The sequence below is a fragment of the Ovis canadensis genome, chromosome 19 (genome assembly GCF_042477335.2).
Source record: "Ovis canadensis isolate MfBH-ARS-UI-01 breed Bighorn chromosome 19, ARS-UI_OviCan_v2, whole genome shotgun sequence".
NCBI classification, from domain to species: domain Eukaryota; kingdom Metazoa; phylum Chordata; class Mammalia; order Artiodactyla; family Bovidae; genus Ovis; species Ovis canadensis.
Genome location: NC_091263.1, coordinates 51,610,688 through 51,638,327, shown reverse-complemented (window position 1 = coordinate 51,638,327; position 27,640 = coordinate 51,610,688). Strand labels below are relative to the sequence as shown.

The following is a 27,640-nucleotide window of genomic DNA, read 5'->3' as shown; positions in this document are numbered from 1 at the left end:
CACTCAGTTTTTTAAATGTTGAAAATCCTTCACTAATTAATCCGGGTTTCAAATGAAATGCCTGCCTTCCAGCTGATGGCTGAAGCTGTGGAAGGAAAAAAAAAAAAAATTCCAGAGGAGATCTTACCTAGGGTCTGCCCAGTGGCTGTCTGAACTCACGCAAATGACCACATCTGAATACACACATTCAAAAATATTTCTTCCATCTCCCCCTCCTTCTGGGAAAGTTATCTTCATGCATTTGGCCCACGGCCTGTTCAACTTTTTCTGGAGGCAGCCAGATTTGCAACATCAAGAACACAAGCATTGGAATGGCAGAAAAAGGAGGAGTTCTCCCACCCTGCCTGGAACGAACTCCTGCCCTCTGACAGTGACCTGGTGGGAAAACGCCAGCCTGTTCACCGCGCTGGAGGGCTTCACAGGGGAACGGATGTGATGATAGCAAGGGGGCTGAGCGAGAGGCTGGCAGGTGCCCGCTTCCTGGCTCTACTTACTTCTTGCCATTCCTCTGCCCTCCACGCGTAGAGCGGACACGGCGGGGCTTGGCAGGCGCGCTCCGACTCCGGTCGGGTGTAGGGGTTGCACTCGGTCTCTCTGGCTGTTTTGTGCGTTCCCATCTGACAGCCCACATTTCTCCGCCGCACGCCTTGGCCGCAGGACACGGAGCACTACAAGGACAAGAGGATGTAAGTGGGAGCTCTGGGTTGCTGGTGGGAGGGGGCGGTCATCAGGGTGGAGAGGGTCAAGGACCTGGGGATGGCATTCCTAATCCAATGATCTTCACAGCCATCACGGGGTTTTCTAATTTCCAGTGAAAGGGACCCAGGAAATGTCTACAATCTGCAGCCTCATTGCCTATCAAAGCCAGTTGAGTGAGGAAGAGACTCAAGTTTGGGGGTAATTTCTCAAGGTAACAAAACTCCTGGACAATGGAAGAGGCCGGGAGACATCATTCAGGGACATTCAGTACCATCCTAGAGTACTGCTGCCATGGGAAATGAAACTCCCAAGTGATTTCTATCCCGGAAGGTTGGAGGGCCTTGAAAATTGGAGAGACAGTTGCACACAAGAGAATTTCTTGGCAGATGAAAATTATAACTCAAGGAGAGAAAATCACTGAAGATTTTATGGCCTTATAAGTAGAATTATTTTCTCCAGCCTCCTCTTCTTCTTGCTCCTATTAATGGAGATAGGGGAATTTGGATGAATGTATGAAAAATAAAAGCTGACAGAAAAAAACTATTTCCTTGGGCGTTGCGTTTTCAGCCCGTGAAAAGTACTGTTAATCAGGCTGAAACATTTTGTTGACCAAGCTGCAAAACACCCTGTTAATCTGCAATTAACTTTTCTCTAAATTAATTTTTTAGTGGTTTCCTCGTTACTGGGTTTTATAATCTCACTCATGGGCAGGCCAAGAATTATTATCTTTATTAAGCTTTTGACAGTGAGAAACTAAAGGCAACATTTAACTGGAAAGAAATGCCTGTTATTTCACTTAGCTATTAAAAATTGTTTCCAAGTTTGTGTGATAGCTGAGCCTCCATTCATTTGTCTGATTGAGAAAATAAACTTAACATACATTAAAGTCATATTCCTAACAGGAAGTCTTCATACAGAATAGAATCAAGCTTTTAAATTAGACAGAAATTCCTGTCCAACTACCCTGCAGCAGGATTCATCTTACTCTGAGGCTAATGGGAATTTACTATCAAGAAGCACCCCTAATGAATTCTGGTGCATATTAGCATTATTTCCATTTCAGATTCTAAAAAAACAGGTGATAATATTTAGAAGGCAGCTTGGGAAATCATATCATTTCAGATAAGTCTGCCAAGCAAGGAGCTTAAATGTTCACATCAAAGCTAGCTGAAGAGAAGGAAATATTTTAGAGCAACATTGCTACTATTGTTTGGGTTTAATTGTATTAATTGGATTGAATGAGTTTGTGACCCACAAGAAATCAGACATTTAAAGTCATTGTGCTCTGGGTGGAATGAGAGGGTGCCTGAGCACAAGTGACTGCCTTGTCTACAGAAGATGGTCATTTAATACTTTGGGGAGCTATGTGTATGTTTCCCATTGATTCCACATTAAATGAATGAACTATGGCATGGGAGAATTAGCACAGGAATGACAGAAATTGTCAACCACGGACAGCAAACAACAACCAAAACACTCTTTGAGTATTTGAATTTGGGGCCTTAAGCATAAAACAGAACAATTCCAGAACAATGTATCCAAGTAAAAACACAAGGAAAAAAATAAGATTAAGTAAACAAGTCTGAGTTTGCATAGAGCTGATATACATTCAAAATCTCATCATGCTTTAATAAGGTAAAGAAAAAGGAAAAAACATTAAAGACTTTCTGGGTGTATACTATCCAGGTTCTAAGTAAATGGAATTTCTTTTTGATGCTACTGTTTGTTACTAAATTATTACTTACGGCTCAGCAAAGGTAAGGTATTATCAGCCATAAGCATCTGATATTTAAGAAATAATTTCTACAATGTTCAATATTTTTTTTCAAAGGGTAAATAGAGACAGAGGAAGTTTCAATTATACAGTAATGTCACTGTGGCTTTTGATTTTCATATTGCCAAAGCTAGCCCTGACTTAACATATTCAAAGATTTTTACAGGGCTTATATGCACAGCAAGGTACAATAAGCCTTGCCTCTGTGAAACCTGCATCCATGGTAATCTTGGTTCAAAATGAAGTGTACTGCATCAGAGTCAGTTCTCTGTGTTGAACTTTTCTTCCTGTGCTGTCTCAGGGGAGGCAACATTTAGCATACAGAGCGAGCCAGACTTGCTTGGTAAATTCTGAGAAATTTGTGCAGAAACCCCATGAATAAAACAGCACCAGAAAGACCTCTGTGTGACCCTGGAGGTGCTGATGGTGGTGGTGTGTGCACATGTGCGTGCTTAATTCTTGTTCTATGTAGTCCAATTTTTAGTTACTCTGCAGAAGAAAAAGGTTGAGCAGCATATTAACATGTGCCCTCCCCCTGCAACTATCATTCCTGCATGGCCGTCTATTTGTGCAGGTTTGAACGCAGATGTTTTTAGTTCTAAACTACTAAGCTAGGAGCTGTGTTTCATCTCTCTGGACTCCCTGCTATGCAATGTTAGAATGCAGAACTCATCGATTTAAAGGGGAAAGTTAATGCTTCTTTCTATAGATAAAAAGAACCTCTATGGACCTTGTGATGCTTAGGGGACTGCAATACACACTTGAAAGCCTGGAAAGAATTTTACATACTTTCTATCAGTGTGACTGCTACATGGCCATGACAGGATTCAAAGGAGGGATTAGCCTGGAAAATAACAACTTTAATAACTAACTAAAGTATGAACTAACTTTAATAAATAACAACTGGTAACAGTAATAGCAAATTAGTGAGCACTTACTAGGCCAGGCTCTATTCTAGGGTTTCTCAACCTAGGAGATCATTTCTGTCGGGGGCTGTGTGGTGCATTGGAGGAAGTTCAGGGGCATCCCTGGGCTCTGTCCTACTACATGTCAGCTGCATTCCCTCTCCTCTGCCAAACTGAGACAACTAAACCTGTCTCCAGCCACCTCCAAACATCCCAAGAGTTACAAAATCACTGCTACTTCTATGCTAAGCATCTTGCATAAAATATCTTTCATACTTCCCAGTAAACCTTTTACATAGATACTCCACACATAAATAAGGCAAAGAACAATCACCCTAACTCAAGCAAAAACTAAAACAAAAAGTAATTCAAATTAGTTCTATCCTAGGCAATAAACCAAGGCTACTGTGGACTAGGATTTGGCTTCCAGTTTTAAAATATGGTGCTAGTATTATGCAGCCTCTTGTACTGCGTCAGCAAGAGTGTGGGTGAAAGGACTGTTTTCAAACAATTCAACATCAATGTTTGCAGTTCAAATACAAGTCACAGAGAGCACAAATCACTAAGGCACCTCAAGTTCTCATCGTTGACCATGTGCATGGGGTTTCTAAGATTTCTCAAAGGACACACATTGTACATCTGCCATGTTTCTCCATTAAACACTTCATAATCACCATGGCCAAGCCACTCTCATGGTAATTACAAAAAATCCCAACCAAAAATGTCTGGTAGGTTCATAATGCAATTTACCGGTTTCCATTTTGGCATGAGCACTGAAGAACTTTAAAAAAATCAAGTGTTTCCTTGACTTCAAGACACAGTACTACATTTTGTATCACTGAGAAAGAAAAAGGAGCAATTAATCATGACCTTCTATTAATGTAAGGACCATCCTGACCACAGAAATGTTCAAGTATCAAAAAACAACTGGTATCTCAGGGCTGAATGAATTCATGATAAATGAATGATGGCAAAGTGTTACTTCCATTCTAATTTGATTGTTTTTATTGTTTATTCTTAATCTTCTTTTGTTTAGAAAGCTTTTCTATAGGAATAGGATACATTAACGATTTTTACTCTGGAAGGCTTCTGAATCATGGAACTAACAGAGCCTTCACATTTATCAAGCTGAATCAAGAATCAGATGCTGATTTTGTCTGAAAATTTCAGCTCTTGATCAAAATCATCTAAACAAACTGAACATGAATTTTTGAAAAAAAAAACAAAAAACCCTTGAGTATGTTTTTCAATTAAAGTTCTTCTTTTACTAGGAAAATTTCCTTGACACATTCAAGATGTTCAAAAGACATAAAAGTGAAACATTCCACTTTAAACCTCAAAAAAACTAATTCTGAGGAAGAGACAAAGAAGATTAGCATGGCTGTACTAGTTTCCTATCCCAATATTCTATATGCCTTATTATTGCCAGACATTTTGACATAATGAGAAATTACAATAATTATTTCCCCTACCTTGAAAATGAGATGACTAAAATACAGCCACCAGCAGAAAACAGAAGAACCAGATACAAAATCTTCTAAATATTTTTGCAAATGGATAATCATTACTCTTGCTTTATATTACTGCCTTAGGGATATTTCTGTTTACCATGGGATCATTAGTAAACCAATAATCTTTAATCATGCAGACTATCTTTCTCCATCAACCTCTGGGTCTGATTATCTTCAGGTATGTTTCAAAATTGCACAAATCGGATTTTACCCGTGTAGCATCTTATCTTGCCTGCTTTTATAATTCATTTCTATAAATCAAATCAGAGCATTAGAAAGTTGGCCACAGACCATTACACGACTGTGTTTACTTGCATTTTCCACAAAGGTAACTAGACTTTCCTAAGCAATCATTTTGAACAGGTGCAGTCTTTTTTGGGGAAGCATTCCGATAATCCTATTACTTTATGTTTGGAAAAACCCCAAGGGTTCAAACCTAATCATCCCAGCTTTGTGAGCAATTTTAGACTTTCCATCAAGTTCACAGGATATGAGAGTAAAACTCACTCTGTGCTTACCAACAAAGAGTGAAAGATTCTTTTAATCATCCTTCTTTTAAATGAATTGACTTTTATAACAACTATCAATTAAGTGCATCTTGACAAGATGCAAATAGATAAGTAGAGGCCAAGGGACACAAAGCAAAATAACAGCATGAAAGTGTGCAAGAGGACAAGCTAATTAGTGTGGTATCTTAAATAATGTTAGCTATAGGCTTTTACATGAATTGAACAGCTCGAAAATACAAGGGCTGGAAGTCAGAGATGACAGTAGTCAGTTAGACAAACCATTACTGATGACCAGTACGAAATACTGCCTAAAAATCTGATCCCTTGAAGAAGCCAGAAGAGGAACTAGCTTTGGCTGGGCACAGACGCTTTGACTATTAAAATAAAAATAAAAACAAAACATGATATGATAAAAGCACTCTGAGGCTATTCTGCTGGGGTACAATGCAGGTCACATTTTATTTCTGTGTGAAGGGGAATATGACTGTGAGGTATGGGGGACAATGACGGCAGCCCAGAGCATTTAAGAAAAATTCGTATTTCTAGAGGAATTTCCTATCATTCCTGTTGAAACGGAGGATTCTCAACTCCTTCTCATGTTAACACAGCTGTACAAAGCTTCTTTGGGGTGTTAGGAATCAAGATCCAGGCTCTGAAAGAATCAGTTCTACAGGCTGCCAACCTTGAACCTGTTTTCCTATTGATTCTCCAGAGTATGTGCATACATCTCTACTGCACAGAACCGCAAACTCAGCAAAACCTCACTGCATCAAATTAATGGAGAGAAAGAGCATATTACATACAGAATATGTGAAAAGACATTGGCCCTTACTACTTTTAAGTAAGCACCTTCAACTAAGCTGAGGAAATGTATATGTGAGGAGTACAAGATATACTTTAAGGGTCAGATATGAGTGATCTGTTCACCCATCAATTGTTAACGTGTAAATAGAAGCTTCTCAAGTTCCATCTTGAATTCAATAGGGAAACCTATTGAATTTAGCAAATGTGTAGAATTAGTGGAGTCTAACCGTAATCAGTTTCTTGGGTATTTACCCTACTTTCCCACTGTATATACACATACTGTACTCATTCAAACAAAACATTACTCTCGAGAGATTATTAGAGTTAAAACTACTGAGCTAAGTATGTGGCATTTATTACTGCAATAAATCCTCATAAGAGTTATATGAAGTCAGGTCAGCAAGGTCACACAAATCACCCAAGGTCGCAGAGCTAGGAAATGACAGAAAACTTCCCCATCTATCCCCCACCTCTACTGTATACAATCTAACAGGCAGAGAAGTATTCTTTAATACTTCATATTGACAGCTCTTTCTTTAAGAACCTCAAAGGTAAATTTGAACTCAATTCCTGCCAGGTAACCATAGTCAACCTTACTGAATCTGAATTAGTGGTTTTCTAAATGGTGAATAGCAATAAAAATGCCATCAGCAAAGTATTGAGGGACTACTCTGTCCTACACAGTTGACATCTATCACCACTTAGAATTAATCCCCACTACTGTCCTATTATATTTATTATCCAAAGCACCAAGGGATGAAGCCACTTGCCCAAGGTCCCACAGCTAGCGAGCATTCTGATGTAAGGCTGTTTCCTTTCCTGTCTCCACACTCCCCTCTAAAAAACTGAAACTGAGCAGGGAAACAAGCCAACACACTGGGGTCAGCCACATGGCCAAAGGTAAGGAAGAAGTCGTTAGAGGAGAAGCATTGCTCACCTGACTCCAGGCGCCAGCCTTCCACTTGGGGCATCTTCCTCCTCGGCACTTTCTGTGCCCATTTGGCTTAGCAAGGTGTTTACAGAAATCACTTTCTAAATGGCTTCCATCTTTTGCCATGCAGTAAACATTTCGTTGTTTATGCCCTCGACCACAAGAGACAGAACACTGAAATATAAAGCAATGGCAAGGTTGTTGTTGTTTTTTTTTTTAATCACAAGAAATTTGATAAAAACCTAGGTCGTGAGATGTTAAGATCATGCCTAACAAGAGTCACCATTCCCTCCCCCTTTGCAGTGCCATTTTGGATAATATCTCAAGGCTCAACATGGAAGGAACGTGGCAGTGGAGGACACAAATGTGGACAGCGGGAATCCTGTCTAGTATTTTGGGTCACTCAAGAGTGAGGGTAAATCCTGGTAATATAGGCCAAAAATAAGCCCATGAACCTGAAATTACCATAAAATTGTGATTTAAAGAAGTCCTACTATGAATTAGTAAGGATTTATTTTGGACATCTCACTTCATGCAGTCTCTGATCAAGATATTTCTTCAGCAAAATGCCTTGTGATCCACTCTTTTGGATAAAGGTGCATTTCCAAAATACAGCTGTGTTCAATTTCCTAATGAATTGATTTAAGGAAACTCTTCTACCATTTTTCAGAGGATAAGCTCTCATTTTCCCAGCCCATTGGAAAGAAGGTGAAAAAGGCATGTTAGAAACTGAAAGGTAAGTTAGCAGGTGGGTCTGTGCCAAGTTTGGGAGGGAGGCATTACCTTTCAACTTTGATCTGCAGGTTCACTGAACTGTTTTAATGTGACCTTGTCTGACCACATCTAAGAAACTTGACTTTGATTTCAGAGTAGGTTTCTCAGAAAGGTTTAGGAATCAAAGTGCTCACGGAGTCAGGACAAAAATGTGACATGACAGCTTCTTGTAGAATAGGCAAGAGGCTGGCCCCAATGAGTACACTGAGATATTCAACGTCCATTGCCTCATTAGCGATTACAGAAGTCATTACCACTTGGATCATAAGCTTGCTGGCTCCGGTTTTCAAGACACATTATTTCCCAATACAATGTCCTTACATTTCAGAGGGAAATGAGTTTAAGAATGAAGAGCAAAATGTGAAAACGCAACAAAAATAGATTTCAAGTGTCATTTCTTTCTATTCAATGTTTCTAGTTTCCCCTGCTACCTTTGTGTTTTTGTTAACTTAAATGGCCAAAGTGTCCTTTCATGTCTAACAGATAAAGAGCACCACGTAAAACATGTAGCCTAATATAAATTGAACCACCATTACCACCCGAGCTCTAAGTGACCCATTCATATATGTGCCAGACATGTTTTTTTCTAGTAAATATAGACTATTATAAAAATTCCAAAGTAGCTGCTAGAGAAATATAAAATATGTATATTAATATATTTGGGTCTAACTTTTTACTTTGGGAGATGGAAAGGTTTTTTTCTTTTGAGCTCTAACTTTGTGAGTATTATGATTTTGAGTAGTCATTCTGGAAGGACTATACAGTGTGGAAGGAAGGAGTCCAATTTAAATATCTACATCAAAACAAAAATATCCATCTTTCAACCTTTAGTGTTTTGATGTTTATGAAGACTTTGGGCTACAATTCTAGAAGACTTTTATAATGAATCTCCAGGAAGTTGGAGATAAACCTGTAAACCAACTTACACACAGATAATCCCTATTATTAGTGACTAATTTTAATATTTAAAAATGTTACTTCCACCAAAATTACAGGCACAGTTAGAGTCTGAGGTGCATTCATTTGTTTAGTCAGCAGACATTTATGAAGCACCTACTAAGTTTTCAGGATTATGCGAAGTGTTGGGAATACAGTGATAAATAAAAGTGATACAATCCCTGCCCTTGTAGAGTTTAGAGACCAGTGAGGGAGACCAGCATTAATCAAGTGACAACAAAAACAAATACATATTTGCTAACTGACATGAGTACTCTGAAGAAAAGGGGCTGAAGTGACTGGAAGAGGAGTCCCTGAGGCATTCCTGAGGGCCAGACCATGTCGAGCTAATAGGTCATAATAATATATTTTATTCTCCACAAGATGGAAAATCACTGAGGTGTTTTAAGTTAGCGTAAGACACAGTCTAATTTTTGCTTCAAAATTCTATTTTCACTACTGAGTAGACAATGGGTAGAAATTCAGCATTAGTGGAAACAAGAAAACTTGTTGAGAAGCTTACGCAGTTGTCCAAGCAAGAAGTGATGGTGGCATTGATGAGGGTGCAAAGTGGAGGGGTGAAGGAAGCTGGTGAATTTAAAACAGTTTTTGAACTACAAATGACAGTTCCCTGATGGATCTGCTGTGGGGTGGATGGGAGAGGGCAGGTCAGGAAGGCCTCTAGGTTTTCTGCTTTGGGCAATTGGATTAGAGGGATGATATGGACAGAGATGGGAAAAACAGCACGGGGGATCAAGAATATATTATTTTCTAGGAGGTGAGCTGAATTTAGAGGATATGGGTTCATGGGTGGTAATGTGTCTGATTAGGGTGAAGAAACAGACATAGCTGTCTTATTAATCAGATGAACAAGTATCAGTTGAAAGCAAGTTTGACCCTGAAGGATCATCATTTCAATATACAAACAGTTCAGACAAGCTGTCCCTTAATATGGAGGGGAGGAAGAGAGTTGGTGGAAATGGAGATTTAGTAATCTGTTGGTCTGTAAGTTCCATGAGGTCAGGGGTTACGGAAGCTTTGTTTATCACTATGGGCTTACACTTCCCACACTTTGCAGAATTCTTAGAACTTGGCAGGTGCTCAATAAGTGTTGAATGAACAAATAAAACAAATCCATTTAGTGGTCACTGGAAGAGGTAACCTAATATTAGGGAGCAATCTACAGAGGCAGAATTAGCAAAGGCACAGCTTTCTCCCATTCATCAGGTACAAGGCACTGCTCAAAGACTTTGTATACATTATCTCATTTAATCCTTCCAATAACCACAGAGATAGGTACTATTATTGAAGACAAGTGGCATTTTCAAATTGGCATAACCAAAATGCTTTATGTGTATACATCTCTCCCAGTATGACTCCAATATAAGTGGCTAGATGTCTTTTGGGAACGTAACAGCACAATGAAAATCAACAGCATCACTGATAATAATTCATCTGAGAGGTGCCACTGGTGCAACCAACATCTATTGCCCAGGATGGAGGAAGATGAGTTGAAATATAAACCTTAAAAATCTTTTAAATACCTGGATTAGCTGCATCCACCCATTTCTAAGGGTGGTTTTCTTATTTGGGGAAATGAATGAAACTGATTTGGAGAAAAGGATGCAACACTTCAGTATGACTTACCATACGTATTATTTGCCTAAAATTCAGATCTACAAGTAATAAAGAAATTCTTAAGGTATCTAATCTGATAGCAAACACCTTTTATTTCATGTTTTCTAAATTACCAATGACAAAAAGCAGCTGCTTGTGGAAATTTTCCTAGCTAGCAGGCTTATTAATAGGTCTATTATGATTTCATAAAGAAGTTATCATCTTGATAACCAAATAAACACAGGTTTTAGCTCTTCTATTCTGAGGGAAATTTCTGTCTGATTATTTCCAGTCCTTTCCCAGGCACTGATTTTTGTGTCAGCATGCATTGCAGAAGTAATAGTTAAATTTAGTGTGTCACCTAGCACATATTATTTTTTGGCTACATATATGAAGTTTCCTGTTCTGGGGAATATTTAACTCCTTATATTTGCAGCCAAATAGACTTCTAGTTTGCCAGGTGGACCCTGACTTTTTCCCTCTGGAGAAACAACCCAGCATATTTAAGAGAATGATTTTTCCTCCAACTTTGAGCAACACTCTCAAAGTAATCTCTGTTTGTTACATAGAAACACCAAGGTCAGTATCTCTAATGTCTTGGCTTTTGTTTCTGTGAGGTCATTCAAAGGGAATGTTTAACATGGAGCTTTGTGGAGAGGTTGTCTAAATGTTTTAGATGAAGGTCTAAGAGTTTAAAATCTGTACATTTCAATGCACATGGTGGAAATGGAACTGGCTGTCTCTCTCTAGTAGTAGCTCTGGATGCGGCATGGATTTGCATCTCACTCTTCCTGGTGTGCTGTCCCTGGCGTTAGGGATGCCCTGCGTTGGTCCCTTCACTTATATTGAGGAGCTGGGTCTCTCAGTCACCCAGCAGCCAGCAAACAACCTGGTGTGTCTGCCTGGATGACAAGGACTGAAGATCCAGAGAGAATGAAATCCCTAGCATTGCTGAGGCTGGTGAGAACCTGGACATCTGAAGGGAGATGGGGAACCACACGGAACCGGTAAGGACACCATTAGGAGCCAAGAAGGAATAAGAAGGGGAGGGTGAAGGTCACGGATACACACAATATCTGGCCAGAAGGAAGCTTCTTGATGAGAAGCTTCTGAATGATGCTGGGCGCTCAGAGGAGGTAATGCAGTGAGTGGGGTGTGGACCAGGACTACTCAAGTTGTAGCTGATGCTTGATACATAAAGGTTAATGGACGGTCCAGGAGGACAGCTCCAGCAGAGTGTCTGGGCACAGTGGAGTATGTCTGAGTGATTCTTATCTCCAAGTGATTTGTATATATAAGATTCTGTTTATGTGAAATGTATTTTGGAGGATATTGATCAAGGAGTCTATATTTCCAAACAGAGGACTGACAGCAGGTTAGAAATACGAATTGAAAAGCCAAGAGAAAGGTCAAATGCTAGAATCTACTAAGCTAAGCCAGGACTCTATAATGATCTAAGCATTTGACAGTCAGATAGAAAACCATCATTCTGAGACTGGTGGGCAGAGTTTAGTTATGAGACAGGAGACTCTACTAATTATTATTCAAGGCCTTTCCCTAGTGATTCTATAAAATATGAAAAAATCATCTAAATCATTTAATATAAAAAATGAAATGTGTCCTTTCATAACAATAAGCTCTTCTTGATTCCACTCTCATTCCAATTTTGTTTAAAAAACATAGTCAGATCCCATCTGGAAAGTATGATATCAGAAAGCAGGCAATGTATACGCCCACGGTTCAGAACTGCCTTTGCCAATTACGGTGATAAGTGAAGTGAATATTGCATGAACATCTTGCCATCATGAAAAGCAAAGGATTCTAGAAAATATAAACCCACTGTTTACCAGAAAAAATAAACAAGAATGTGAGAGGAGAGATATAGACTTAGGGATCAAGGTTTCAAAACTGCTCAGTGCAAGACCTAGAAATCCATGTGGGCTTTGTAACACGAGAAAAAGATAGTAACTGCAATCCACGTATGTTTATTACTGCTTTCCACACTGTAGTCTCTGAGAAAATATTTATAGGAATGAATGAACACATGAAGGCTACAACCATCACAGAAATGGACTATGACCCAAATGTCATATTTTCCTAATGGTTTCAAGAAAGAACCACCTGGAATGTGACCCACCTGATTTGGCACAGCTATTTAGATTCAAAGAGTTGGAGCAGGACTATTAGAAATCACATCAGCTAACTTTTATTGACCTCCTATATGAGTGGGACCATGAGATCAAAGATACTAGCTTCTCCAATTTAATCTCTACTGCAACCCCGTGGCTCAGGTACTATTAGGATTCCTCTTAATGAATAAGGAAACTGAGGATTAAAGAGGTGACACGACTTGCCCAGGGTCACAGAGCCAGGAAACAGCAGAGTTAGCCTCTAAATACAGCAGGTATGTTTCCAGAATGACCATTTTCTTCCTTAAGTCAGTCTGAAGAGAAGACCTGGTTAAGACAGCAGGCTGTTCGTTCACCTCGGCTTATCCATGTTGACAACAGAGAACTGGGACTTCAAAGAAACGCTTCCTAAGACTATCTGAGAGATCTCTGACTCGTTAGTCTCCCAGGAAGAGGATGGTTATACAATGTGTTTCTCATTTTAATACAACCGTTTTAGCACTCCGGGAAGAAAGACGCTACGAAAAGTGAGCATACCACTATGTACAATCTCACGTGAAGATAAAGAGCCACATTTCCCTTCAGTTAGAGCCACAGTCTGGTTTTCTCGTGGCCAGTTTTCAAGGTTGATTCACCCCTTGCATTCGGCCTGAGGTCATATGCTGAGTTTTCCTCTCTATTCACTGCTGAATGGCCCTTTGCGTGGTCAGGAATGGAAGGTTACAGGTTGTAAATTTTGCCCTGCCGATTCACCAAGGACTAAACTCTCAAATATTTGAGCTAGAGGTCATCTCAGAGATTATTCAGTCCATGTATTTGTTTTTACAAATTCAACACAATGGAAGAGGAGACACGCCGTGCTCATAGTCACACAGGAAAGAAGCAATAGATGGATGTAGGAGCTCCTGGCCCAGCACAGAACACGACTTGGTGCCAACTTGCACTGGGGATTTGTGAATAGATTCTGGTGTTTTGCGTGTTGCTTGGGACCCACAGCTGACCAGACATCCCAATTCTTTCTACTCCAACTCAGTCATGCCCACATAGTGCTAGCAGCATGGTCTGGGGCTACCCAGGGCAGGAGTAGATTCTGCACCTCTGGCTTTAAAGGATTACTAACACAAATATGAAAAAGCACAGGTCTCACTACCTCTTGTTCTAAGATACCAGTTAAGAACAAATTCAAGAGGTGGCTGTGCACAAATCGGGATTCCTCAGCTCACTGCTGAGGAATGGCACTTGTCTTCACCTTGCCCTAAATTTCAGCCTTCAAGACACAGGTTTTGGAGTCAGACAGACCTAGGGAGGAGTGCAATCTGTCGTTTTATCATGGTGCCATCTGGGGCAAGTTACCCAACCTGTCTCAGCTCAGATGTGTTCTCTGTAAAATGGGGAAAATAAAAGGAAGATAACACCATCATATATATGCAACAAGGGTGCCTTACAACCAGATATGACAAAGTATACAGAGCCCTTGGTGTTTTGCGGGACAGTGTAAAAATCGACACACATTCAGAGTATTTGGTGGACTCTTTAAAAACACCTTCTAACACGCAGTTTAAAAGGTGAATATTTTTTAAAATATATGTTCACTTATGGAGTCTAAAGTTAACATTCTAATACAGGCACTGCTGGGTGAACAAGTCTGGAAAAATCTTCCTCTTGTGAATGGGGGAAGTACTTTCCTTTCTAAAGGTCACACAGAGATCCCCAGGGCAGACGTAAATTTGGACGATTCCTTCACTTCTGCAGTGCCTTTTTTACTCTCATAGACTATTACTCAGTAATACAGGCTCTTCTAACACAGAAGACAGAAAGACAAGTAAGAGAAAGAAAGGCATCACGACTGAAAGCCACATCTCTGCTCCATCATTTCCTGTTCACATTTACTATCTCAAGAACGCCTTTTGTCTTTTTGTGTGTGTGTGTCATGTTGTTTCTTTCAATGTCCTGAAGCACAGAATCCACATTAGTGATAACCATATTCAGTCACTCCCCAACTCGGTCCCCAGTGGTGGGAATGCTAAGACTCTTTTGTCAAAAAGCATATCTTCTCATTGGCGATGTGAACATGTTTAGGGAAATTTTTATAGGGCTTCTCACAATACAAGAATGGCTCTGAACAGGGGCGTCAGGGAACCAAAATGACAGAGGAGGAAGGAGAAAAAGCTTGGCCAGGAAACAAGGGCTGTGACTTCAGGGCGTAAAGCCAGTGTTGACAGGCCTGCCTGATGGCTGTTCATGTCCAGGACCACCATGGCACTTATTACCATGAAAAGGAGCTGCGGAAGCATGAGATTGGCAGGGAGCACCACAGAAGAAAGCAGATGCACGAGTTATAGTCATTGCCGCCGGATGGGGCACTGGGCCATCCTTCCTCCCCCGTGACCCCCCCACCCCGAACCCCAGCCTGTGCAATGCTACAAAGGTCTAAGACTACGGAAGAAAGGGAACCAAGATTCACATGTCAGCTCTTGAGCACACTTGAAGGCGCCTGTCAATACTATATCCAAGTAGATGGCCCCACAATCACCTCGCAAGGGACATGGCAGGGCCAGGAAAAGAAGCGGAGGCAGTGAGAGATGTTCATGACCCCCACCTTCCATCACTTCCAAAAAGTGGATGCTCTCCAGTTGCATCCTACAGCCTCATAATATAACAACTTCGTATCAGAGGATAGAAAAACATTTTCACATGAAATACAGCAGCATATGAAGTTAGCTACGGAACTTATGAGGCTTCCCTGGTGGCTCAGAGGATAAAGCGTCTGCCTGCAATGCAGGAGACCTGGGTTCGATCCCTGGGCTGGGAAGATCCCCTGGAGAAGGAAACGGCAACCCACTCCAGTATTCTTGCCTGGGGAATCCCATGGACAGAGCCTGGCGGGCTACAGTCCACGGGGTCACAAAGAGTTGGACACGACTGAGTGACTTCACACATACACACATGGAACTTGTGAAACCCAAATTGGGTATCTTCTTATTCTGCAGGAGTATAAACATTGCAGTTTTTCTCCCCATCAAGACAGAAACAAAAACCAAGAAAATCTGCAAAAGCCATACATAGTGACTTCTAGCGTGGCCACATCTAATAGTGCCTCCAGGGATTTGAGGTATATTATGTTATCAGGCTCTGTTACCCCTAGTTCCCCATTCCCAAGCACAGTGCTGATTTTTGTAATGCTTCTTTCCCTTGTAAGGTTAGATGTGATGATTTTTTTTGTAATCTGACTTCAGCAAAATCATGACATTGTCACTTTCCAGGAAACGGGTGAAGATGGTACCAGGACCCATCCTCTAACCACAGAAGTATTTGTGAAGGCAGACTGGAAGATGGGGAAGGTAGTGGGTGACGTTTTTGTTCTAGGATCCTTTATTCTCAGCTGTTCCAAAGGTATGTGCAGAAGAGCCTGAGTGATAGAAATGTTATGTGTGGTGGGAACACGGACCCAAGTTTCTTGATACTCTGAAGGTGGGTTGTAACTAAAGGCCTAGGCTGAAGCGTTCAAGGCTATCTGGAGATGTCATTCTGCTAGATGATAGCACCTGAGAAGACCCACTCATTAACACTACTGTCCCAGGCAGCCAGGGAGAGTCATGGGAACTTAAGGTACCTTTGGGAATGCCTCCATAGAAAAGCAATCCAGATAGGCTATATGTGGGTTTTCAGACACCCAACCAATGTTTGGCCTTGAGCTTCTTCCCCCTCCCAAAGAGCTAGCCTAAGTATATTCAGTTATTTAAAAACCACTAGGTTGCAGTTCATTTAATTGCCTCTTCCAGTCTTGCTTTCTCTGCCTGTCTGGTCCTTCCTCCATCAGCTTCATGTGAAAGGAACATCTTTATCTGCTAGTATGTCAAGTATCTTACATCGAAAAAGTTACAGCTGGAGAGGTAGGTAGTTCATGTATTGAATTTGCCTTGGGTGGATATTAATGCCACCCCAGAACTGAAATGTGCATACCTCTGAGTTTGTAATTAGAGAAATATATCTCAGTGAGAGGGAAAAGGTCATCTTAACCATTACTGAATGAGATGCTCACCCTTCAACTTTGCAATGTTCTTCTGGGAGTTTCAGATAAAACCAAATTACTATCAATAGGCACTAGTCAAGTCCTTTGTGGCTTTCCTTGTCTCTCCCTCCTGCTTACCTTGAAAAGACTCAATACCACTATGAAAGGTTGAGATGAGAAGAAATAAAACCTAGCTAAAATGTAAGTGGCTCACAACATGGAAGAGTGGGCATAGAAGTGGCTAAAATTTTGTTTGATGGTTTTCTGTGAGTTTAAATTATTCCTGCACTACTCTGAGATTTATTCAAATGGAAATCCCAGAGTTGAGGCAGAAGCACGTGTAAGAACTTGGTTTTGGAATCAATCAGATCTAGTTTGACTACTATCTCTCTGTCTCTTCATTTGTGATCTTCTGTGAAATGCTTAACCAGGTATGAAATGATGGTGAGTAAGCAGCTTAAATCTAACATGTCCGAAAGTTGTCCTGATCTTCGGATTAGCTTCTCCATTTCAATCAATGGGAACTATTCATCCACTTAGTCAGTGCACAAAATTTGGCTGGAGTCATTCCAACTCCTTTCTTTCTCTTGTTTCCCACATCTAAACTTGGACCAAATTCTTCAGCATTACCTTTAAAATGTCAGGATCCTACCACTTCTCATGACTTCTATTGAACACTCTCATTGGAGTTACTTCAATGGCTTTTTAATGTTCTCCCTGCTTCTATCTTTGTTCCTCCTGTAGCTTCCCCTAAATTCAAAAGCCAGGCTCATTCTTTTAAACAAATCCACGTTTCTACTCAACTCTCCCTTTCCCCAGTAGCTTCCTACTTCAGCAAATGTAAGCAAAAATTCCTCTAGTGGTCTTGTTCTCTCCCTCTACCATGAAGAACGTTCATGTTCCCCTCCATCAATTCCATCTCTAATTTCACATCCTACCACCCTTTATTTCAGCCGCACTTGCCTTGCAATTGTCAAGATATACCTGGCATACTCTAGGTCTTCACCTGAAATACCATTCTGCTGTAACATTCTTCTCCTGAGGATCCACAAAGCTAACTTTTCTGTTTTCCCAGATCTCTGTTCATTTGTTACCTTTTATAGGATAATTGTCTGACCTTAAAAAAATTACAGTTCCCATCTCCTCTTACATGCTATTGTCTCTCTTCTTTATTTTTATCCATGGCACCATTCATGTTCCTTCACAATATATATTTCACCTCTTTTGTTTGTGATTTATGCATTATTCCCCCTCCCCACTAGAATGTAAACTTGATGAGCTCAAGGATTTCTGTCTGTTCTGTTCACTGTTATCTCCCTAGTGCTCAGAACAGTGCCTAGTTTATAGAAAACACCTGAATACTTAGGGAACATACAAATGCATGCATGAATGAATAGTATCTAATAGAGGCTAGAATCACTTATCTCACAAGAATTTTTATGGGTGAAGCAAACACTCGACACAATGCTTAGTTCACTGGTAAGGCTCAAATAAATGACAATTGCTTGCTCCTATCTTCTGTGTCTATTCACTCCCAAACTGGCTAAGCACACTTGTGGTTTAATATTTAATGCATAGTTACAGGACTAAATACTGCACAGGGGACATCTAAGAGGAAGGTTATCTGAGAACGTGACGTAAGATAACAGATAGCAAGTAGTAGAATCCTGGGTTCTGCACGGGCAAGACTAACACTGAAAGCTTGGCTCATAGCCACTAAGACTGCCATATACTATCAGGGTCACAGAATGCTTTTTTCCTCCCCACAGGTGTCACTTCAGATCAACACTTTTGCCAGGTGGAAAAAAAATGTAGATATATAGACTGAAAGTAGACTAAAAAGAAAGGTAATGGGTGAGAATGGGTTCTATCTGGGCCAGGTATTGTCTATCTCCATTCTGGCTAGAAACATCAATAAGCAAAAATGACCAACCACCCCAAAACAACAAACAAAAAGGCAAATAAAATATACCCCCAAAACAAACAACAAACCCCAAAACCAACAAACCAATCAAACAAAAATCCTAAAGACTTACACTGTTCCAAAATAATGCGTCTAGGTTTGAGTCTGATTTTTCTAGTTCCCTTTCATTTAGAAAAATGCTCTCAAAGTAGAGGGTATTCAGGATTACAAAACCAACATCAAGCTTGAGATTTTAACTGAAGATTGAACCTGATAGAATTAAATCATTGCCACTCTTCTGTATAGTCTCTACAGGCTAGCCATCAGAAGCCTCCCTACTAAGTGAAGTAGTTAATACCCAAATAATCGTATTAGGCCTCATCCAGAAGGATCTACTTTTCTTAGTTCAGCAGATATCTCCCTACAGATGTATTAATTCACACTGTTCTAGCATGCTGTAAATGTCCAGAGGAAATACAACTTTTTTTCAGAGCTCTGGTCTGAAAGTGTTCGATGACTAAACTCAATTGCTGAGTTCTTTTGAAAACCGTTCAAAAGTAACTGAAGTGTTAAAAGGATCTATTCAAAAATTCAGACCCCAAAGACTCAGCTTCAATGGCTTTTAAAAAGTAGAAGAAAGCTAAACAGATTTCCACTAGGTTAAGAGCCTATTTTTGCAGGTGTCACAAATCAAAATGAGTATTTATAGAAGTTCTGAAAGCCCTTCCAGAGAAAGAGAGGGAAAGCATTAAACCTGGGAGTCAGTTGGGTCTAGATCTAAGAATTACTGATTGTGTGATGCTGGTACATTTTACTTAGCCTGCCTGGAGCTCAGTTTTCATACCTGCCTAATGGATACAATACGGACCATTCTGCAAGGATTCTATGAGGATTAGCAATAACTCTTATAAAGCACCAGGCCCAAACCTTCGCTCAAAGAAGTTGCTCAGTAAATGTGGGCCTCTTGTTATTCTTTCTCCACTGATGGTAAAATCCATCTGGCCTACTGCAGATGGGCACTTTTACATGCCACATCAAGGTACATAAGACCACTGGTCATCAGTTGGTGATTAGGAGGTAGAGAAACCCATTTATTCAGAGGACTGAGGTTTCCCAGAATAACTGTTAAGATTATAATTGGGTAAAAGGCAAAACTCTATTTCTAATTTCAAAGAGCTTTTGGCATAGTTAGCCCATTGGTAATTTAAAGCTCCAATTATTTCTGGAAAGTGGCACCCATTTGTCCTATGGAGAACCAAGGTCTCTTCTACACTGAGCTCCAATGTGAGTCTTTCTTTTTATAAAAATTTCTGCTCTTTCATCCAATAAAGTTTAAACATTGTGGGAAGAATCCAATATTTCATTAAAGTTTGGGTCCTACCATAAAACTTCTGAGGCTGATGACAGTGTCTTGGGTTCATTTTGTTTGCCTTTCCTCTACTGATGGATTTCTTCTCTGGTCTCAAAGACCTGGAGTCACTACTAGTAGTTTATTGCCATCATTAGTGACCTTTTTGAAGAAGAAGAATTGAGATTGATTTTCTTTCTAGGGCCAGGAGATGGATCATCTAAAATGTTCTCTGTCCCACAGATCTTGGAGTTCCGTTTGCCATTTTGATCATAAATACGTGTGTCTGTGTGGCATGGGGGTCTGAAGTTGGTAAATACATAGAACTACCATCTGTTAAAGCAGAAAAGATTTGAAAAGTGGAAAAGGAGAGGGATGAAGGGGTACAACTTTAGAAACTTTTTTCCCCGTAAGTTCATGTACTGAAAAACCAGGTTAACCGTACACATCTGAAAAAGCTGATCATGGTTTCTTCTGATAGGTTAAAAAAACAGCTGGTGGGAAAACAACTGTGAAAATCTAGTGATCTCTGCAACATAATAATTTACTATGCCTACTTAATGCCCATGAGAATATGGAAAGTTCTGCTCTAAGAAACTCACAGAACCATGAGACAAAGATAATATTGCTCCCAGTGGACATATGCCAATGTCTGAAGACACTGTTAACACAACTAAGAGGATATGCTACTGGCATCTAGTGGGTAGAAGCTAGGGATGCGGCCAAACATCCTATGATATCCAGAACAACAAAGAAGTATCTGGTCCCAAACATTGTTAGTGCCAAGGCTGGGAAACCCTGCTTCGGACCTATACGAAAGTCATGGGACAGTTTCTGCACCACTGTCTCGGTTTCTAGTCAGAAACTGGTCTCCTATTTCCAAGATAAAATGCTCACTAGGATTAAATAAGCTTTTATAAGAGAACCTCCTGTCCCAAACTCCTAAATATTCAGTTCTGAAACCAACTCTTAAATAGAGGTGAACCATTACACATATGCAGATTCTACCATGAATGAGGGAAGTGCTGTTTGTTTGAAACATAAAATGCAAAGGAATCTGTATCTATATATCTCTGGATCTACCTCTATCCATCTATCCATCCATCCATTCACCTCTATACTATGAGTGCTATCAGTTTATACAGCCCAAATGTAGGAACATGTTGGAATGTTGGAGTAACCTTGTTTTCTTAAGCAATTCTCACCCTCACTGATGACTTTCTATCCAAAGTTGGTAGCCCCCACCAAAGCTGCCATGCAGAATGTCTATGGAACACACTGGGCACATCTGTACACATCACAACTTCCCCTCTCGGCTCCAAAAAAGACTGAGCGACACTGCCTGTTGGTTTGCAAATTCATAGTCTTTTGAGACAACTTTGGAACCCTTCTATTTTTAGTTTATTCTTGAAAATCTTTGACCTGGCTAGGTTCCTAGGATCCCATATCCTACTTGATGGAAAATTCGACTCTCAAGAGAAGTATGTTCTGATAGCTAACCAGCGTCATTTCTATGGGGTTTACAACTGTGACTTCAGCCATGACTTCTGATCATGAGTTCTCCCTATCCTCTGGGAGCCATGCTGTTGGATGCTTGACAACAGCCCTGGCTGCTCTTAACCAGATGCCAATAGTACTCCCCAAACCCATATGTAACAGCCAATTATGTCTCCAGATATTGTCGAATGTCCACTAGTAGATAAAAATCAACCCTGATTTTTAGAGAACCAAGGAATTATCTCATGGTTTTCAGAAAGTCCTTTAGAAAGCTCTCAAAACCAAACTGAGTTTAACTGACTTGGTGGGGGCAGGGAACACAGAGGGCTGGTTTTTTTTTTGTTTTTGTGCTTTTTGGGGATGAGAGTGGCAAAGGACCCACTGAACATCAGTTTAACAAGGTCAAGATCCTAGGCTGAAAGGGTTTGGAATCCCTGGTCTTAGAAATGTGACATGTACAACGTAAAATCAATTTCTATGCATAGCAGTGAAGATTACAGCTACAGTGAAACAAGCAGGCTCTGCTGGAAAGCATTCTTCCCTGTCCTCGCAGCCGTGACCTGCCACTGCTCAGGGGTTCCCAGACATTTCAGATCTGACTAAGAGACAACCAAGGAGAAGGAAGTCACAATTTCACTAAGAACGGGCAAACTGCAATGGAGGAAGAGGTGAGTTGGCTGGGTGAGGGCTTTTTATGAGGCAGAAGGAAAACAGCACTGATTTTTCAAAAATTTCTTTAGTTTTCAAAGGAATCTGGGTTTTGGCTATGAAGCAATAGATAAAAATGGGGAGTCTGTATTTATTCAAGTATTTACTGGAATTTACTAGCAAGCCTGGTAGTGAAAGTCTGGATTTCCCTGGGAAAAGGGGAGCAAAAACCACACCATTCCCAGAGGCCTTTTCATTTTAGCTGCCTGGGTGGGAGGGGTGGACGGAGGAAGGGAAGAGAGGGCAGAGGAAGAAGCTCATGGGAAAAAACCAATGAAAAACTACGAAAGATGCTCTTTATGCTAGGCTCAGACTGGAGCACCCACTTTTATTATGATGTTACAGTGCAAATCTGAGATTAAAAACAGCTTCCTTAAATGTGTCAGACTTTTTAAAGCCCCAAAATAAATCCAGACCTACACTCTCTGCTTCCTTGTGAAGTATAATACACACTCTGAATATATTTATGTTTAAGAACGTTTAAAAAATCACTTACTCTGAAAATTTTCAAACTTAAAGAAAAATGGTAAGAATATCACAAAGAACTCCCTCTCCCCTTATCTAAATTCCCTAACTACCAACATTTCACCACCTTTGCTCCCTCCATCCTCCTCCATATATACATATATATATGCCATTATATTTTGTCTTTTCCTGGAAAATCCACATAGTGTCTCATCATCTCCAAAAGTCCAATTTTCCCAAATCAAGGACACTTTCCACATAAATACAACTCCCCAAGTCAGGAAATCACTACTGATACATCACGACCATCTAAACCTATACGTTTTTTTTTTTTTTTATGATTCCCTCCTACATGTTAGCTTTTTATTTCCATAGTTTTGCCCAGTGCAATAATCATTTCAGTTCCCGAGTAACTAGGATTTTCTCATTCATTCATTCATTTCAATATTATTGATAGTCTGCCTACTTTGCATAAGGCACCAAGCTTGAACAGTGGGCCTCTATAGCCCAAAATAAATTAAGGTTTGGGGCAATTCAATAAATGATTTAGTTAAAGAGAATTTCACTTGAAATGTGGTGGCTATGTCTATATTTCTTCCCTTTTCCAGTTAATTTTTTATATCATCTTTTCCCTCATTTCATCTTACACAGCTCCCAAACCATAACCATGTCTTCACATGCACTTTCCACTTGGATGGAGGGATGCATCAGTGATTGGGAGAAGGAGGGATGAAGAACAAAGTGAATGTAAGGACGGAACTCACAGTGGTTGTCTGTCCTACCAGTTTTAAAGAGTAAAACTTGGCATCAACAGAAGAGTTCAACTCCTGTAGCTTAGTTTTAGCTCAAGAGTTTGGAAGATAACTCAATACATTTAATATGTATCATTTCAAGCAGAGAGTTACTAGTGTGAGATCACTTTTTACCTATGACATCCCTTATATGTAGAATCTGAAAAAAAAAAAATACAAATGAACTTAGTTTACAAAACAGGAACAGATTCACAGACTTCAAGAATGAAGGAGCTTATGGTTGCCAGGGGTGAGAAGGTTGGGAGAGAAGGATAGTTAGGGAGATGGACGTGTACACGTTGCTATATTTAAAATGGATAACCAACAAGGACCTACTGTGTAGTTTATGGAACTCTGCTCAGTGTTATGTTGTAGCCTGGATGGAGGGGAGTTTGGCAGGAAAACGGATACATATATATTTTTGGCTGAGTCCCTTAGCTGTTCAACCTGAAATTATCACAACATTGTCTGTTTACTGGCCATATTCCAATAAAAAATGAGTTAAAAAAGAAAACTAAATTTTTTTTTAATTACACTATTTTTCATAATTCACTTGTAATAAAATAGCATATCACTTTCTACAATTAACCTAATCACCTCTAATTGGCTTGCCTGAGATCTATCATCCCAATCATCTATATATCTACTGAAAGAAAAAACAGATTATTTACCTCAAGTTATTCTAGAAGGAGATGAACCCTGGGATTTGTTTGGAAGGAATGATGCTAAAGCTGAAGCTCCAGTACTTTGGACACCTCATGCGAAGAGTTGACTCATTGGAAAAGACTCTGATGCTGGGACAGATTGGGGGCAGGAGGAGAAGGGGACGACCGAGGATGAGATGGCTGGATGGCATCACGGACTCGATGGACGTGAGTCTGAGTGAACTCTGGGAGATGGTGATGGACAGGGAGGCCTGGTGTGCTGCGATTCATGGGGTCGCAAAGAGTCGGATACAACTGAGCGACTGAACTGAACTGAACTTGCTTATTAAAATGTCAGAAACATCCCTTAATGTGCCCTTAATAAATACTGGATGCTTTTTTTTTTTTCCTCCAAATCTTCTAGAGGGCCCCAGTCTTGCTCTTCACCTGGCTTACATTTATGAGAAATAATTTTCTCATATTCATCCCTTTAGAGCTCTGAGCAAAATCTGTAAATGGCTCAATAATTCCAGAATGTTTCAAGTAGCTACCCCATGGAAAAACAGAAAATCTTAAATTGTAGATAACCTCTTCCCACAGCTTTTCACCACTTCACCAACTAAAGAGTAAGATAAGGGGATTACATCTTGGTTACTAATAGGTTCAAATCCTCATTCAGCCAGATTGATCTAGTACCAACTAGGTAACTTCTCCGATGGTACTAAGCTCATTAAGTAGAAGAGATTAAATCTGATAATAGGAGTGAATTGCTTTGCATAACTCCTAGTAGAATATGTAAGTGATAAGTTATTGTGATAATAAAAAGTCAAAACCATCACAATAATTACGGGAGGAAATGCATCGTACAAAACTAAATAAGGGGAAATTAGCTCTTTCGTGGATAACTGAAACAATCCATTCTACTACTTTCTGAAATACATCAGAAAAAGGTGGCTGAAGAGAGTTATTTTTGCTTACTTTCCAATTTAGTACAGAGACAACCTAAGTGTGAGGATAATAAAATAAAAAGAGCTTTTAAAAATACAGACCACCTGAACATTTATTGTTTATCATTTACTTCAGATGTTGCCCTAAAGGGGAAAAAAAAACCCCAACAAACCCACAACTCTATCTTATCACTAGAAAAGAACCAATGTTGCTACATACATTTTAATTTCTGGGGGCATCAATATGGGATATAAACATGAAACAAACTATAATGTTTTCTTAACACTGGAGAAGTGAAGGTAAATGATGGCAATTACAGTGATGGAGGAGACATTTGGTTCAGCTCTTATTCTTCTAAAGTATCTTTGAAAAAGCTCTATCAACCTAATCTGCTCAACCTCTACCTACAGGGATCACTGAATGTGAAAGCTGCCTTCCTGAAACTTCTCAAAGACAGCATGATCTCTTGGAATTCAAGCTTCTACAAGGTGGCTACCTGGTGTTGTCCGTTTTTGCCTTCTCCTAAAAACACCAATCAAACCTTGCCCTTTTGACCCACAGAACACATAAACATTCTTTCTCCTTAACTGAACTTACTGCCATGATGAACTTGAACTATGAGATGCACAAGAGGAGAGTTTGTTTTAACAGCTGCTTTTACATGGAGGCCCTGGAGTTACTATTCTGAAGACGGCTGATTCTAAAAGCCTCTCTTTTCACTGTCCTATTTTCTCAATGCTCAGCTGTCAGGGAACAACCACTGAAGTGTTTTCAACCAAAGGTGCAAAACAGAAGAAGGACAAGCGGATGGTACTCACTAGATGCAAAGACATCCTACACAGGGATCCATTACATGCTGACACAGGGTTTTTCTCCCCAATTTATTTGTATAAGTTTACTTACCCCTTGACAAGCTGAATATTAACTGCTAATTGCCCAAGGTTGCCCTGTCTAATACAGTAGACACCAGTCACAGGTGCTGTTTATATTTAGAATAATTAAGTTACACACAATTTAAAAATGCGTTATCCCTATTGTACTTGGCCACATAATAAGCGCTTAATATTAGCCACTTGTGGCTAGTAGCTTTCATAGTGGAAAGCAATATGGAAGAGAGAATATTTGGAAAGAGAACGTATCCATCATCATAGTTATTGGACTGTTTTGGCCAGTGCATAACTTCATTCTAATAAGAGCAAGGGGATGCAGGCCTCACTAAGAATGGTGACTTTGTAGGTTCAGCCTGTATTGATTGTTTTCCATACTACTTCCTGCTCCTTTCTTGGCTGCCAATGAACGCTCTACTTTATACATTTCTGGAAAGGGGTCTTGTAGTGATTAAAATGATCCATGAAAACAATCCCACTTTAGAGCAAACAACAACAGCAAGGAGCGAAGATGGCAGTATGGCAACCCACACATTTCAGATCTTTTTATTGGTACCTAACGAAGGGGGGAATGTACCCTCAGCCCCAACTTCCCATGTGGGTGTGGAGGCTCATGGGCCCCTGCAGGGAGAGGCAGAAGGCCAGGCCCTCTACTTATCCTGAGTCTTAGACCCCTGGACTCACGTCTGGGTTCTAATGAAAAGATGAACAGAAACATACTTCCTGGCAAAAGGTTTTTAAATGTTCCATGCCATCAGCAAGTGAGCATTTATCACGGAAAATTTACTGGGTGATTGCACATTGAAAAAGAAAGACAAGATCAATAATTTATATTTATTGAACAAAGATCATTAGCAACCATGAAGATACGCACGCACACACACACACACACACACACACACACACATATCCTAATAGCAACTTTTATTTTTATGGTTGTAGTGAGGCTGTCAGGAAAAAATTGTCAGTTCTTTACATGTTAAACTTTATTTAATACCGAATTTTCTCTCTTCCCAGTAGAATCAATAGCTCTGATTGTGCACTGCTATATCCTCCGCATCCCAGAAGAGACTAGCCCCACAGTAGGCAAATAAAAAGTATTAGCTGAAAAATTAACGACTTCTTTTTTGAAGGAATGACCTGGAGTCTTTTACTCCCTCCTCATAAAATAAATCTTCCTCAACCACGTTTAATAATCAGGATTCCCTCCCAGCCAATTAGACTTGGACTCAGCCTCTACCTCCCACTCCACATTCCAAAGTTTCCATTTGTGTCCATTCCAGGAGGGCAACTCCCTGACCTGAGTCGGGGGAGGAGCTACCCTCCTCAGGGTCTAATGTCTCTCTACCCTTGCCCCCATTCCCACCTTTGGACTTTTTAAAACTGTAAGAACAGAAATCTGTCAAGCAATCATGAAATATCAGCTGTCAGAAAGCAGGAACAGAATCTCTGACAAGCATACAATCACTGTAAATACTAAAAAAAAAAAAAAGTCCAGTTAAGTTTTATCGCCAATGAAACAGATGCAAGGACAGTGCGTTCTGTGGTTTTTAAGTACATGTGAGATGAGTGGTTTATAGAGTCTTAATCTACTCTGAGTTCAAATAAATTTTATAATTTCATATGTTGTAATGTTTTCATTAAAAAACTATCTTATTTCTATACTCTATATTGATAGAGCCAAATAATGTGTTTATTTCTTTTTAAAAAAGACACTAGCAGAATGTTTATGATATATCTGCATTAGTAAAAAGATTCTTATTTTTATAAAAAATGCATTCATATTTAATATGATATTCCTTGTAGCCAAAATCTTTATATCATCATCTGAATCTGGCTATTGATATT

The 27,640-nt window shown here is 39.9% G+C and overlaps 1 protein-coding gene and 1 long non-coding RNA gene across 16 annotated transcripts in view; one reads left to right on the top strand and one right to left on the bottom strand.

The window, feature by feature from the left end:
- The window catches only part of ADAMTS9 (ADAM metallopeptidase with thrombospondin type 1 motif 9), a 163,165-nt gene that overhangs the window by 35,807 nt on the left and 99,718 nt on the right, over positions 1-27,640 (bottom strand). For 2 of the 3 annotated variants that reach the window (XM_069561878.1, XM_069561879.1), the window contains exons 29-30: positions 7,140-7,307; positions 495-668 (exon numbers count right to left, since the gene is read on the bottom strand). In XM_069561878.1, the coding sequence (XP_069417979.1) occupies positions 495-668; positions 7,140-7,307 (342 nt within the window). The remainder of the gene's footprint in view (positions 1-494; positions 669-7,139; positions 7,308-27,640) is intronic. The other variant, XM_069561880.1, reaches the window with a different exon arrangement.
- On the top strand, positions 50-27,414 carry LOC138424644 (uncharacterized). Of its 13 annotated transcripts, none has more exons than XR_011250911.1 (7): positions 50-686; positions 7,437-7,869; positions 15,853-15,982; positions 21,835-22,017; positions 23,174-23,269; positions 24,031-24,185; positions 25,316-27,414. It is a non-coding gene; the product is annotated as an uncharacterized lncRNA (long non-coding RNA). The 13 variants fall into 13 exon arrangements; XR_011250915.1 differs by lacking the exon at positions 23,174-23,269 and adding an exon at positions 15,580-15,701; XR_011250903.1 differs by lacking the exon at positions 23,174-23,269 and adding an exon at positions 15,580-15,701 and having other exon boundaries at positions 23,991-24,185.